The sequence below is a fragment of the Tripterygium wilfordii genome, chromosome 18, assembly GCF_013401445.1.
Source record: "Tripterygium wilfordii isolate XIE 37 chromosome 18, ASM1340144v1, whole genome shotgun sequence".
Taxonomy (NCBI): domain Eukaryota; kingdom Viridiplantae; phylum Streptophyta; class Magnoliopsida; order Celastrales; family Celastraceae; genus Tripterygium; species Tripterygium wilfordii.
The window spans coordinates 2811660-2827934 of NC_052249.1; the positions used below are offsets into that span (position 1 = coordinate 2811660).

General features: G+C 36.7%; 2 protein-coding genes across 2 annotated transcripts; one reads left to right on the forward strand and one right to left on the reverse strand.

Moving 5' to 3' along the window:
• The first annotated feature begins 204 nt into the window (after positions 1-204).
• On the forward strand, positions 205-1675 carry LOC119984786 ((+)-neomenthol dehydrogenase-like). The gene is made up of 5 exons (XM_038828897.1): positions 205-305; positions 383-644; positions 723-797; positions 878-1054; positions 1168-1675. Exons 1-5 carry the CDS (start codon positions 289-291, stop codon positions 1543-1545), a joined length of 909 nt encoding a protein of 302 aa, XP_038684825.1. The 5' UTR covers positions 205-288; the 3' UTR covers positions 1546-1675.
• An 11198-nt stretch (positions 1676-12873) lies between these two features.
• LOC119984787 ((+)-neomenthol dehydrogenase-like) lies at positions 12874-14256 on the reverse strand. The gene is made up of 5 exons (XM_038828898.1): positions 14206-14256; positions 13868-14129; positions 13698-13772; positions 13449-13625; positions 12874-13335 (listed from the first exon to the last, which is right to left on the reverse strand). Exons 1-5 carry the CDS (start codon positions 14220-14222, stop codon positions 12958-12960), a joined length of 909 nt encoding a protein of 302 aa, XP_038684826.1. The 5' UTR covers positions 14223-14256; the 3' UTR covers positions 12874-12957.
• Positions 14257-16275: the final 2019 nt, after the last annotated feature.

Sequence of the window (16275 nt, forward strand, 5' to 3'; positions counted from 1 at the left end):
ATGTCCTTTCCCCTTTCCAAAATAAAATTTGTCTGGATCCTAGAGAGCCACCTCACTTGCCAATCTTATCTCTACTTCTTCTCCACAAAACAAATCCGCTCTCTATCCTACTCTCGTTTTAAATGTTAAATAATGGAGCCTCCTCTTTTTCCAATTGTTTGACACGACCATTTTCTTCGATGTTAAGAGTTTGACACGTCCCCTAACATTGGCAAGACTAATTATTGCTATAAATATCACTCCTTTCTTCACAACTTTAGCAGCTAGCAACCACAAATCTTGACAACAATGGCACAAGCAACAAAGTAGTACAACTCCTCTTTTTTTTTTTTTTTTTTTTTTTGCATGATAAGAGTTATTAATCCTTTTAAATCTTTTTCAGGTGTGCAGTCGTGACTGGAGCAAACAGAGGGATTGGATTTGAGGTAGTAAGGCAGTTAGCTTCAAATGACAGCAGCAGCATCAAAGTGGTGTTAACAGCCAGGGATGAAAAAAGGGGCCTTGAAGCTGTTGACAAACTCATCAAAGAATTTGGTCTCTCTGCAGGCAATGTGTTTTTTCATCAGCTTGATTTAACAGACCCTGCAAGTGTTTCTGCTATGGCCGATTTTGTCAAAACCCAATTCGGAAAACTTGATATCTTGGTATAAATCACTTCTTTAAAATTGTTATGCTCTTCAGTACATTTGTTAAAACCTGGTCATAAATGTTGATGATGGAAGGTGAACAATGCTGCTATCGATGGAGTCATCTATGATCCTACCATTCCATTTGATATGGATTTATCAGCTGAAGGAGTAAGTTTTCCCATAAAACTTCATCCTCATAAGATTTTGAGTTCCGGAAAATTGATTGTGTTACACTGTTACTGATGCAGGGGCCTACTGTGAGAAATATGAAAGAAATTGCAACTCACACTTATGATTTGACACAAGACTGCCTCAACACCAACTACTATGGCACTAGAAGAGTCACCGAAGCGCTTATTCCGCTCCTCAAGTTATCGGATTCTCCGAATATCGTAAATGTTTCGTCTCTCGTCGGCCAGTTGAAGGTTATTAGTCCAACTAACACAACATGGAAAACTCAGTAATTCAGTACAAGACTGCCTGAACACCAACTGCTATATCGTTAGATTTAACTTTTCTTGTCCTGATGATGTTTCAGTCCATACCAAATGAAGAGATTAGAGCAGTATTCAACAACATTGAAAGCCTGACAGAGAAGAAAATACATCTTCTGGTTAGTGATTTTCTCAAAGATTTCAAAGAGGGTTCTTTAGAAACCAAAGGCTGGCCAACATTTGTTCCTGCATATCAAATGTCAAAAGTAGCACTCAATGCCTACACAAGGTTACTTGCCAAGAATTACCCAGGAATCTGCGTCAATTGTATTTGTCCTGGCTGTGTCAAAACAGATATGAGCCGTGGAAATGGCATTTTAACTGTTGAAGAAGGCGGTGAGGGCCCTGTGAAATTAGCGCTGCTGCCGAATGGAAGCCCTTCTGGCCTCTTCTTTGTTAACGGAAAAGTTTCATCGTTCTGAATGTGATAATGTTGAAGATGGAAGTTTAGAATAATAAGATATGGAAATGATTTTCCATTGTTTTAAATATATATGTTATTGTTGTGATATATGTATGAACTATGAAGTACATATTGTTGTCCCGTGAGTAGATGTAACCTGTTTTCTGTATATTTAAACAAACAAAATTTGATAAAGTAATGTTATCAAATCGCTTTAACATAAACGAACACGATAAATGCATTTATGTAAAACCACAGATAAAGGTTATGTCATTGTGTGTGTATACGTAGACGATATTTTGATCATGGGTAGCAGTATTGAGGTCATTAAGGCTACCATTAGAATGTTAACCAATAAGTGTGACATGAAAGACGTGGGTACGGCAGATATGATTTTAGGAATAAAATTTTTTAAAACCCATGATGGCTTAGTACTGTCTCAAGAACACTAAGTTGAGAAGATTCTAGAGAAGTTTGATAAGAATGAGAACAATAAAACCAAGACACCGGGTGATATAAATTTACATCTAACCAATAATACTGCTGACGCGATGATATCTTAAGTAGAATATTCGCGGATTATTGGTAGTCTCATGTACCTCATAAATTATACCAGACTAGATATACCATACTCAGTTAACAAACTAACTAGGTATACAAGTAATCCTGGAAAGGATCACTCGAAGGCTATTTTAAGGGTTCTCAAATATTTGAGATACACCTAAAATATGGACTGCACCATACTAGGTATCCAGCTGTACTTGAAGGGTATAGTAATGCTAATTGGATATCCGGTACTAAAGATTCAAAGTCCACATATGGGTTTGTCTTTGCTATTGAAGGAGCTGTAGTGTCTCGGAAATCCTTGAAACTAACATGTATTACTAGATCCATAATGGAATATGAGTTTATAGCTTTGGACAAAGCTGAATAAGAAGCTGAGTGACTTCGAAATTTCTTAGAGGATATTCCATGTCGGCGAAAACATGTGCCTGCAATACGAATACATTGGACAGCCAATCTGCAATTGGTAGAGCACATAGTGCAATGTACAACAGTAAGTCTCGACACATTTGTCAATGATACAATACTGTGAGACAATTGCTCTCTAATGGGGTTATCTCTATTGACTATGTGAAGTCAAAGGATAACATTGTGGATCCGCTTATAAAAGGCTTACCAAGAGACCAAGTTGAGAATCAAGGGGAATGGGGCTAATGCTTAATGTTTAAAGAGTTACCATGATGGCAACCCAATCCAGTTGACTAGAGATCCCAAAATCTAGATTCAAAGGAACAATTGAATCGTGTGTTGACTCAGAAAGAGCACTAAAGAGTTAAACACTCTTACCCTCTCTATTCCTATGATGAAATAGTGTTATCTGCAGTGAATTCAAGTTAAACAACGTTTTTAATGATTCTTATAGCTTGAAAAATGTTCAAGTGGGGTATTCCAGGATACTCTTAATAAGAATCACTTATGTGAGTGTGAAACGATGTCACTTCTGTGAGAATTGATAAATACTAGATTCTCTAGAGCGCTCACTAAAATTAGGATGTGTTCCGGGTCAAAATGAACGCAATTGTGAGAACCAAGAATAGGTCGAAAAGGAACTATGTATTTCCTATTGTCTGGGTTCATACAAAAGGTTGAACAATTTAAGACATCATGTTCACTGGTTAGTCGAGTGAATCCGATAGGTGTCACCAGGGATTGTTCAAAGTCAAAAGCTACCTATCCTAATGTAGTAACTGTAATATCCTGAGTACAAAAAAAAAAGAACAATACTTGAATTGACACCTTATACAAGATTATTGGGTCTCGGTGTACTGCAACTTACGTGAAGTAAGTAGAATGTAGCTTCTGGGAATTTTGAGGACAAAGTGGTCTCTTAACAAATAATAAACTTAAAATGAAATAAAATTAGAACCATAAAATTATTAAGTTAGGGCATCTCCAACAGGATATGCAAAGGAGTATGCAAAAGTGATAAATGGGAAAAACTCATTCCAATAGAGTATGTAAATGGGAATGCAAATTTACGAACTCAAATTGGGTTTCCAAATTTACGAACCAGAAGCCACAAGAGAGAAAGGATGCAAATTTTGGAGGGAACTAAACCATGGTTGTTGGGAAACAGTTGAACAATATTTTGCCCGTTGAACTAAACCAAATCAAATCAAGAAACCTTTCAATAGACGGGATAGGTAGTGAAAAATAACCTTCACATCTCCATCTTCATCTTTCCGCCATCTCCGTCTTCTATCGTCGCTCGCTGCAGCACAAGAAACCTTTCCCATCACTCGTGATCACTGCAGTAGCTCCATATTTAGGGCTCGGCATCGGGACTAGCAGGGCCTGCCCGGCCCGATTTTTTTTAGGCCCAAGCCTGGTTTTGATCTTCGAGCCTCGAGTAGGGCCAAAGTGGAAAAATGAGGCCCACGCCCGTAAAGCTCGAGCTTCGGGCCCGGGCCTCGGGCAGGGCTCGGGCTTCGGGCAAGGCTCGGGCTTCGGGCAGGCCTCGGGCTGGGCCCGGGCCTCGGGCCTTGACTTTTTTTGATTTTTTAAAAAAATACATATTACTTATAGTAGATTAATGTCATAATTGTACTTTAAATTTTATACAATTGAACCAGTGTTATCAGAACCGACCCGTGCATCGACCCGCGATGATAGTTTTTGAAGGTTCAACCGGTTAGCCCGAAGAGTCAAGGGTTGAACCGTACATTTTTAAATAATAATAATAATAATAGAATAAATCAATCTTCACTTAATTAAAATGATTTTGTGAACTTATATTAAGTACCAACTACGAAATAGATAATTAGCAACCAAGATATTATTTTCATAAGAAATTCAAACATTACTATAAATTCAAACAATATTATAAATTTAAAACTTGCTATAATTTTAAAATAAAACGTTTTGGGCCAAGAGGTCCACAATGAAATTTTGAAATGTGCATTCTGGTTGGGCTTGGCCATTTAGTCTCTTGACTTTCTATCTCCTTTTGTAATTGAATTTATTTTGATCCTACAAAACCCTAAACTTGCAACAAGAGAACAAGGGATCGGTAGCCGCTCACTGGAAAGATCTAGCGGAAAGTTCAAGTTGGTTCTCCCGGAGATGAACCCTAATGTATTCAAATCCTCTCTCTCCACGAAGCTTCGCACACCAAATGGGATGACAAAGGTCATCCAAAACTGCAAGTTGTTAGGCGTCATCCCCAACACCAACCTGCTCGGTGTCTGTCGCTGCATATGATTGCAGCCATTTTTTCTTCTTTTTTTCTTCAATTTTTTTTTGTGTTTCAACTTTAACCCTCGACTCGTCTGGCTTCACGGGTCACAGATTACCCGCGGTTTTTGGCGGTTTGAAACGAGTCACTTGCTTGTTCGGGCCAACACATGAATCGACCCGGCTTTGCTGGCAAACACCGGTTGAATCGGTCAGACCGACGGGCCAGTTCGGGTCTGATAACACTGAATTGAACAATATTTTATAGAGAGTGAAAATTGCATCATATATACTATATATACATCCCAACTAGGTTGGCACCTATATACAATATACTATCAATCTTTTGCATCACTCTCATTTCTTTGATTATAAATGCATAATTATTTAGCTACACATACAATTTATTATTTATGATTATTCTTCAATCTTCAGTAGCATCGGTAGAACTATCTTCAATCCATTTCGGTCTTGATAACTTTAAGTTGTTCATTTCTTCGGTAAGTTCAGCTTCGCGTATATGTTCTTGCAATCTTTGATTTGCCAAACTCCAATCTTTAAGGCAGACTAATGCTTCTACAGTTGCTGGACCAAGGCTGCTCCGAGTTGTAGACACAACTCTCCCACCTGCACTAAAAGCTGCTTCTGACGCTACGGTCGAAACTGGAATGGTTAGTATATCACAGACCATTTTGGAGCGTAAACGGTACCTGCCTTGTTGTACCCTCCATCAGGCTAATATATCAAAATTAGGATTATCATCAAAATCAATCACAGATTGATCAAGATACATTTTTGATTCAGAAGTTGACCCACTAGATGATGTAGATGAGTGAGTTCGTCTACTTTTTAGCAATTTAAATCCTCCTAAGAATCTAGATGAAGACGAGTACGAGGAAGAAGAACTCGAACCAGTAACATTTTGTGGTGTCCTATGCTCTCTTAGTTGATTTTTGTATTCATCATACATTGAGTCAAACAATTATTTATTTCGTTCATTTGTGTTTTGACTTTTTCTTGATCATTAGCATATAATGTTTCTAACCATACTTCTAATACTTCAATCTTACTCCTAGGATCCATAACCACAGCAATACTAAATAAAATTGGTAAAGGATCAAAATATTTTGAAAATTTTTCTCTCATTGCGGCCAAAGCATTTTTAAAAGCATCAAATTGTGAATATTTATCAAATGTCATACAAATATGTGTTAATTGCATAAGCACTCGACTAGATGTAGGATAATAAATTGAACAAAATATCTTTGTAGCAGTATGAAAAAATCTAAAAAATCTCTAATAACTTCAGTAATTGGCCAATCATAATCACTAGGTACCTGTAAATTTGAACTACCATATTTTTCTTTCATTTCTTCGCGAAATAAATCTATGACCCTCCTATATTTTATTGCCACGTTTAATAGTAAATATGTTGAGTTCCATCTATGAGGCACATTTAGTAGAATGTTTCTCCTCTTCATGTGTAATTTTACACAATAATTTTTAAACATTTCGTATCTGGATACAGATGAATTAATGCATAGTACAATATCTCTAATTACTTCAATGGAGTTATGTAAAATGTGTAAACCATCTTGAACTATCAAATTACAAATATGAGCACAACAACGAACATGAAATAAGTTCCACCTACAGGTAGCGTAAGATAGCGTCTCATTGTTCTTTGAGCAACTTCATTATTACTAGCATTATCTAGTGTAATAGAAAATATTTTGCTACTAATGCTTAAGTATTCAAGTTCTTGTAGAATTAAATTCGATATCGAGAATCCAATATGAGAGGATTCTAACATTTTGAAACTAATAATTTTTTTATTCAAATTCCATTCATTATCAATATAATGGGCTGTCAATGATAAATAACTCATTTTTTGGATAGAAGTCCATATATCAGATGTAAGACATATTTTTCGATCAAAATTATTAAAAAAATTCTTCAATTCAAGTAATCTATTTTGAAATTTATTTATAGTATCTCTTTTCACAGTTGTAGCAGAAAAACCATGATATTGAGGATTAATGCCCCTTTGAATCATACCAATAAAATCATGATTTTCAACAAAAGTAAATGGTTGTTCAACCCTAACCATATAATCTATTACCTTTTCACGTGCACGTGATTCATCATATTGAAAATTAGCTACTTTTCCTATTTGATCTACATTTAATTGCATTTGAGTTCTGATATCTACATTACTATTTTGTCTACATTTATTAGAGTGACGTATCAAATGACTAGTACCTCCACTAGATGCACCACTTAATAGCTTACCACATGTTAAACATTTTGCTTTCACTACTTTAACATTATTAGGATTTGTTATTATAATTCTATCAAAAAATTTCCATGCACTGCTAGGCGGCTTTTGGGTTTTAACAATTCTAGTTGTACCAGTGAAAGTAGAGAATCATGGTGTTATCAACGTTATGCCTAGGGTCCATACTAAATCAAATTAAAGGTGCAATAATTTATAAATAAGAAATTACCCCAAGAATTCAATTCTCTATAATAAATTGAAGATGAGTTGCCAATTGCCAAATGCCAATGCCAATAGTGCTTTTACAAATTGCAATTCACATTCACCTAACAAAAAAAGAGAATAATACAATTATAAATCATAAATTCATAATTGATTAATAGATAAAATTAACAAATTAATGAAATCATAAACTTATATTATTGTATTAGATTATTAGTGTTAGTGTATAATTATTAGTTTATAATTTATTACCATCCGAGAAGTCGATAACTCACTTCGAGAGTTCGAGATACTTCGAGAGAGACAGAGTCAGATGGTGAGACAGAGTGAATGAGCTACAGAGCAAGGCAGATAGCGATGCTCGTGCAGAGAGAGTCGAGGGACTTCGAGAGAGACAGAGCAGCAGTCTAGTCCGACTATCTGAGAGAGGCGGTCCACGACCACTGGTCCAGGCGGAGACTCTGAGAGAGTGGAGACCGAGATTGAGATTGAGAGAGGCAGACATTGAGATCGAGATAGGTAGAGCCGCTGAGAGCTGTGAGAGATCGGGAGCTGAATGCTGAGAGCAGAAGTGGATTCAAACAGGCAGAGGCAGAGAGGCTCGGCCTCACCGAGTCACCGGCTCAGACAGAGACTTTGAGTTTCAGATCAGTGCCTCGGGCCTTGGGTGACTGGGTGAGTTCAGTTGTGCTTGTGATATTGAATTTTGATTTATGAAATTGTGACTATGAATTTGATGTAACTTTGTAGAATTGTGACTAAGATTTGTGAGGACTGAGAGAGTGAGAACTGAGAAGTAGATGCAACTTTGTAAGAAATTGTGACTGAGATTTGTGAAGAATCAAGAATGACAGAGGAGTTATTTATAGGCTTGTTTAGTCCATTAGTTGTTTCAATTGTTTGTAGCAAATGGTCTTCTGATTTGATTCATTTATAGGCTTTTCTGTTGTTCAGTTCTTCTCTTGTCTACTTTGCTCTAAGTTGTAGCAAACGGTCTTCTGAATTTGCATCTATGGTTATGGGATTGGTCTCTGCCAGAGTGCCTCTGGCTCTCCACTGCAAGTCTACATCTAGTCTCTATACTTCTCTCAGTTCTATGTCTAACGTTCAATTGGTGTTGGAGACCTAGACCTGGAGGCTGGAGTCAGAACGCAGAAGAGAATAACTGAAGTACTGAACGTTTGAAGTTTGAACTGGGTTATGGTCCTTATGGACTTCTGAGTTCTGTCAAAAAAATGGTGTTATCGGGCTTTGGGCTAGGGCTTTGGGCTCGAGCTTCGGGCTCAGGCTTCGGGCTGGCTTAGCGGTCGGGCTTCAGGCCGAGCTAGGCCCAAGAAATGAAGCCCAGGCCAGCCCGGTGCATTGGCCTGGGCTGCCCAGGCCCTTCCAAATTCAGGCTCGGGCCGGGCCGGCGGGCCAAATGTTGACCCTATCCATATTTCTCAAAGAACGGCCAATTTAGAAGGTAATTTATTTGGTTGATATCTAGAGTTTATATGTTTATTTGGGTTGGGCTTTTCTTAAATTGGATTTAGATTTTGTTTTGCTTTTGGGCTTAGTTTTAGGGATTAGTTTTTAAAGGTTGTGCTAACTTATTTTTGGGCTTAGTTTTAAGTTTTAATTTATTTAGTTTGAAATTTTGAAGGGAAAATTTCAGGCCGGTACCACTTGTGAAACTTTTGGACACTTAAGTCCAGTCCAAAAAACTTTATCCCTCTAAGGTACCATTAATATACTAATTACTTTCTTACCCTTGTATTCTTCGTCCCACAAAACCAACACTTCCATCTTATTTTCCAAAGAGAAATTGAAAAATCAAGCTCAGTCAAATCAATCAATCAACCCTCATAAAGATATACCAATGAAAATCAATTGAATGAAATTATATTGAAACAAGAAAACTTAAAACATAGATTCATTGAGAATCAATAGATATGTGCACAACCTACTATCATAACCAAGTAGCATCGAACCCTAACTGCAACACCAGTGAGAATCAATAGAAATGTGTACAATCTAATGTCATAACCAATAACCAACTAGAATCGAACACTAACGGCAAAACCAGCACTACTGGTAGCATTACTAGAACTAGAACATTGAGATTTGAGAGCGAAGGTAAAATCAGATAAGCTTGAAGGGAAGAGGCCAAGGGGTGGACCTGGGGATCTCGTCCCTATCCTTGATGCGCTCTATCTTCTTCTCCTCTTGTCCAAATGGCCACATGTTATCAGAACCTCCCCTCCCGTGGTTCCTTATGATGATGAAGAAAAACTTCATCTCTCTTCCTCAAATCCATCTCGGCCAATGTTACTGTTTCAAAACAGTAACATTGGTCGACCAGTGTTATTATTTGGAAAAAACTTCAGATTCGATCGATTTCAGTGGCAGTTCGCCATACCACCATTACAGTTGGACTCCCCTCATTGAAGCACAAAATGCCTAGTTAGGTACGGCCCAAAACGGCCATCGGATATAGCTGTTTTAAAACAATAACATTGGTCATTGTTACTATTTCAAATAGTAACATTGGTCGGCCAGTGTAAAAGTACCAATGTTACTATTTCAAAACAGTAACATTGGTCGCCCAGTGTTACTATTTGAAAAAAACTTCAGATCCCATCGATTTTGGCGGTGGTTAGCCAAACCACCACTATCATTAGAATCCCCTCACTGAGACGCACAATGCCCAGTCAGGTACTGCCCAAAACGGCTACCAGATATGACCGTTTTAAAATAGTAATATTAGTCGGTCAATGTTACTATTTCAAAACAGTAACATTGGTCGGCCAGTGTTATAATTTGGAAAAAAATTTCAGATCCGGCCGATTTCGACGACAATTTGCAATACCACCATCACCAAGAGACTCCCCTCATAGAGAGACATAATGCCCAGTCATATTTGGACCAAAATGACAGCCATAAAAAGAGTTGAGAGAGAGAGAAAGACGTAGTAAAAAGAGATGTATTAGAGAGAGAGATTCAGCTGGAGAGAGAAAATTATTGTGATGAAAGATAGATGCAGTAGGAGAGAGAAAATTATTGTGATAAGAGAGAGATGCAGTAGAGAGAGAAGATGTAGTGAGATAAGAGAGATGTAGCATATAACAAGAGAAAATCATATTAGATATAATCATCTTTGAAAAGGGACAAAAAAGGAATAAGATAAAATTTAAATGATTTAAATATTATAAAAAATAAAAAATGAACTTATGAGCGATAAAGTTTTTTGGAGTAGACCTAGATGTCCAACAGTTTTGAAAGTGGTAATAATATGTCATTTTCCTACTTTGAATTACTTGACTTTTTTTTAAGATTGTGTGATATTTTTTAAAGATAATCGAAATGGACCATGAACTAAATTATTGAGCCAGACTAACATATTCTTGGGTCATAGGTTAAAATATATTGATAAATGATATGAGAACTCATTTGCATACTTTATTGTTGGAATGAGTTTTGGTCAAAATATGCAAATGAGTATGTAAAAATCTTTTAGAGTATATATAGTACATTTGCATAACCAATTATACATCTCCTTGTTGGAGATGCCCTTAGAAGTGGCTTTCGGTGGAAGCCACAAGTCACGTCTAAAGAAGGATCGTGAGAGTGAGAGTGAGAGTGAGTGAGGAGTCAAAGAGGGTGAAGAGAAGGGTGTTGTGGTAATACAACGAGAAGTCCTCCTTGGATAGCAAAATCAAGCACTCCTGGTGTCAAATTGGAGCTTTTGGAGGCCCGGTTCCATCTAGGTATGTCATGACTTGTGTGGGTTACTGTTGAGTTTGTGGGTTATTGTTGAATCTGATTTGGGAACTTGCGTGCCACCTTGTACAAATTGGTGAAGTGTTTGTGAATTAATGAAAGATGGTTACTATATTTGTAGGATCATCTGGTTATATGGTTTCATGAGCTAACATGAGGTTTGATTGGTATGGTTTTGGCACAAGTAAATATAAAATGGAAAGTGACAAGTAGGAATGGTAATTTGACTATCAAATGTAGCTAATGGTAATACACTGCTTAGAACAGAATTGGGGGTTTTGATCCGGGTTGATCAGACTTTATAGTTAATGTTGAATTCTGGAATATGTTTTAGGTGATTAAGCATTCGGTGGATTACGACACTCGAGGGCGAGAGTGTAAATTTTGTATTAGCAGTTAATCAGGTGTGTGGATAATGTCTTGAATAATACATTGTTTGACTCGTTAGATAATTCGATAATAAATTTGCTCTATCTTGTGAAATTCAGTATTCTTGTTATCATCAGTTTTGAAACCCCATGTCGTGATAGTAAATCTGTTCAGACATTTGTTTCAGTTGTTCTCAAGTCAAGTCAGATATTTGGGACAACTATCTGATTTGTATTTTGATTCCTTCCATTGATTTGTGCATCGTTACGTAATTCAGATTTTGTCAGTATTCATGGTTTGATGAACCTTTTGTTCAGGTTCAACTTTGTTAATTCAATGTGTTGACCTTGATTATGAATTCTTTGGGAGTGACTGTTTGGTAGGATTTTGTATGCTGACGATAGTATTCGTTAGCCTTGGTGCACTAGGTTACGCTTAATGTGCTGAGGTTTGATGCGGCACTTGTTGTGCTAAGGTTTGATACGGCACGTGTTGTGCTAAGGATTGATATGGCACTTGATGTGCTGAGGTTTTATACAACACTTGTTCTGCTGAGGATGGATACGGCACTTGATGTGCGAGGTTTTGATTCTGCTTGAGAGTCCCCCCAATTAGTTTAGATGCTCAGGTTTTCAATTTTCTTCAGGCGTGTCTTTTTTTTTTCAAGCTAATTTCAGGTTCTCAGGTTATCAGGTTGTGTTTTTCGGATAAGATATGATATGATTCATATAGGGCATTCATGCTGTCAAATGTTTGATCATGATTTTGATCATCGGGCCTTATCTAGTTTTGTTTGTTACTCTGTTGTTGGACCTTTTCCGTTCTGCTTGCCCCCTTTGGATTATTTGAGTCATTATTCATTCATTGAGTCTTGTGACTCAGGCTTTCTTCTTGATATTTTTTGTTTCAAATAGAGTAGATCCGGCAGATCCAAGACCATCTTCAGCTTCTTTGTGTACTGTCCGATTCTGGTAGGCCGACACCTCCTGTGCGGGTAGTTTTTCTGATATATTGTATATTGCTACTATGTATAAATATTTGATCTTAAAGCTCCGTTAACTACATATAGGACATCTTTTGATATGTATGGCCGATAAGGCTTGATGTTATTTTGGATTCGTCGATATTATGTAAATCGTGGTCTCATGCATTATTCAATATCTTGGTCCATTGTACACTTGCGATTGTGCTACCATAGGTGGAATCGAGTAGGTCTGGGACGTAATATTGCATGAGCTGTCTGCACAATATACACAAGCAGTAAATTGCTTTTAGTTTAGAGGCGTACACTTCTCGTCGATTCGGGTTTCGTAAGATTGATATCTTCCATTCTTCTTATATATATTTATACATTATATTATAAATATATATATGAAGGTGTGAACTTTGCTAATTATTTTGCGGTTTAAATATACAGAAGACAGGTTACATCTACTCACGGGAACAACGATATGTACTTCATGGTTCATACATATATCACAACAATAACATATATATTTGAAACAATGGAAAATCATTTCCATATCTTATTATTCTAAACTTCCATCTTCAACATTATCACATTCAGAACGATGAAACTTTTCCGTTAACAAAGAAGAGGCCAGAAGGGCTTCCATTCGGCAGCAGCGCTAATTTCACAGGACCCGCACCGCCTTCTTCAACAGTTAAAATGCCAATTCCACGGCTCATATCTGTTTTGACATAGCCAGGACAAATACAATTGACGCAGATTTCTGGGTAATTCTTGGCAAGTAACCTTGTGTAGGCATTGAGTGCTACTTTTGACATTTGATATGCAGGAAGAACGGTTGGCCAGCCTTTGGTTTCTAAAGAACCCTCTTTGAAATCTTTGAGAAAAGCACTAAGCAGAAGATGTATTTTCTTCTCTGTCAGGCTTTCAATGTTGTTGAATACTGCTCTAATCTCTTCATTTGGTATGGACTGAAACATCATCACGACAAGAAAAGTTAAATCTAAAGATATAGTAGTTGGTGTTCAGGCAGTCTTGTACTGAATTATTGAGTTTTCCATGTTGTGTTAGTTGGACTAATTACCTTCAACAGGCCGGCGAGAGACGAAACATTTACGATATTCGGAGAATCCGATAACTTGAGGAGCGGAAAAAGCGCTTCGGTGACTCTTTTAGTGCCATAGTAGTTGGTGTTGAGGCAGTCTTGTGTTAAATCATAAGTGTGAGTTGCAATTTCTTTCAAATTTGTCACAGTAGGCCCCTGCATCAGTAGCACAATCAATTTTTCGGAACTCAAAATCTTATGAGAATGAAGTTTTATGGGAAAACTTACTCCTTCAGCTAAAAAGTCCATATCAAATGAAATGATAGGATCATAGATGGCTCCATCGATAGCAGCATTGTTCACCTGTTGAAGTTCCAACATTTCCATCATCAACATTTATGACCAGGTTTTAACAAATGTACTGAAGAGCATAACAAGTTTAAAGAAGTGATTCATACCAAGATATCAAGCTTTCCGAATTGGGTTTTGACAAAATCGGCCATAGCAGAAACACTTGCAGGGTCTGTTAAATCAAGCTGATGAAAAAACACATTGCCTGCAGAGAGACCAAATTCTTTGATGAGTTTGTCAACAGCTTCAAGGCCCCTTTTTTCATCTCTGGCTGTTAACACCACTTTGATGCTGCTGCTGTCATTTGAAGCTAACTGCCTTACTACCTCAAATCCAATCCCTCTGTTTGCTCCAGTCACGACTGCACACCTGAAAAAGATTTAAAAGGATTAATAACTCTTATCATGCAAAAAAAAAAAAAAAAAAAAAAGAGGAGTTGTACTACTTTGTTGCTTGTGCCATTGTTGTCAAGATTTGTGGTTGCTAGCTGCTAAAGTTGTTAAGAAAGGAGTGATATTTATAGCTATATTAGTCTTGCCAATGATAGGGGACCGTGTTAAACTCTTAATAGAATAGCCAAACAATTGGAAAAAGAGGAGGCTCCATTATTTAACATTTAAAATTAAAACGGGAGGAGGATAGAGAGCGGCTTTGTTTAGTAGAAAACGTAACTTTGGAAAGTGAGGTTGCTGGCACTCTAGATCCAAAGTACTCCTCTCACCTAGGAAGCACGGACACGGATACGGGTGTCAAACACAACACTGCACGAATTCATCGACACGGTCATTCTCAAAATTCAATGGACACGACACGACAAAGAAATATATTTCAACTAGTTGCATGCTCGCGCTTCGCGCGGCACATATTTTGATTGGAAAATAGAGATGTGTGAAAGTTTTTCGATACTTTGTTAACATGAAGAGCAGTAGAGCTTTAATTGTAGAAAATAGAGATGATTGTGAGATGAAGATAAAATATGTACAATACTTGTTTTTTAATTTGCTAAGAAAATTTTTTTCTAATAGGGTGTAAGAAATTTGATGCATAAGGAATAAGTATGCTAAGAGTTTATCAATTTTTATTTGCGTCGCTAGTATCTACAAAGTGTTATAGGTCACCAAAGACATGTTTATGAGACAATATTGTATGGTTAGTACAACAATCTCTACAAAGTGACATTTAATATCGAGAAATACAATGTAGCATAAGTAGTATTTTTGAAATGATATTTTTGGAATAAAATTCTTAATATTTTTAGAATAAGATTTTTGAATTTATATTTTTGAAATGTTATGTATGACTGGTAGATTTATGCCTATAATCACTTTGACCTTCAACAACTCATTGAATTCTACCGTGCTTTCTTGTCACCACTTACATGTTCCAATACCAAATGGGCTGAATTTACTTACACATTAGAACAATATAGCATGAGAAAAGCCTCTCATGTTGTGTATGTTGCAATCCAAACAGACTACTAAACCTGACCAAACTCTAAACATGCACAATACATCAACTAAATACTACAAAAACACACAAAATACATCAAAAACACATAAAATGATAAAAACACACAAAAATTCCCACAAAATGATGGTAATTAATTCCAAAAACACACAAAATATTTTCAAACTAAATACTACAAATGAATTTTATTAATTGAGTAATATGAAAAGACTCTCATAATTAGCAATACATGACATTTGAGAAATCAAAACAACATCAAACCACTCCTATGAAACATTAAATTCCCATACAATTCAATATAATTTTAAAATTATTTGAATATCATTAACTGTATGAGTGTAGTTGTGGGTCTTAAAGTGTATGAATGTGGTTGTGGGTATTAAAGTTTTGTAATATATTTATGTGTGTGGTTGTGGGTCTTAAAGTTTTCTAATATATTTTAAAATTTTCTTTTGCCTATGTAGGCTTTTTTGTAAAGACGTCAACGTGGCACCATGAATTAAGGAGAACCCTTGTGGATCCTCAGTTATATATATATAGATTGATGATTTAATTCATTTGAATTTATACACTCGTGTATATATGTGTACATGGTTGGGAAGTAGTGACACAAATATATAGTACATGTTACCAACACAAAATATTTATGGTCACAAGCGTTGTTGATACAGATAAGATATTAATACTAAAGTGTTCGACACTTGTCGGGCCATTGCGTCCAACGAGTGTCCAACACTTGCATTGGATGTAAGCAGGAGTGTCCATGCTTCCCAGCCTCTCACAAACTAGAACCTCGGTCCGAGCTGTGTATGTTACGGTCTTGACTCTAAGAGCAACAAAGTCTCTGTGTTGCCGCATGTCCTTTTTGACGAAGACAAATTTCCTTTATCAAATAACATTTGTCTGGAGCCTCCTCTTTTCCAAACTTAGCCTTTCTCTATCCTCCTGACGTGTTAAATGTTAAATATTGGAACCTCCTCTTTTCCCAATTGGTTGGGCTATTCGATCACGTTTTAAATAAATGTCAACAATTATGTTCTGTCACCTA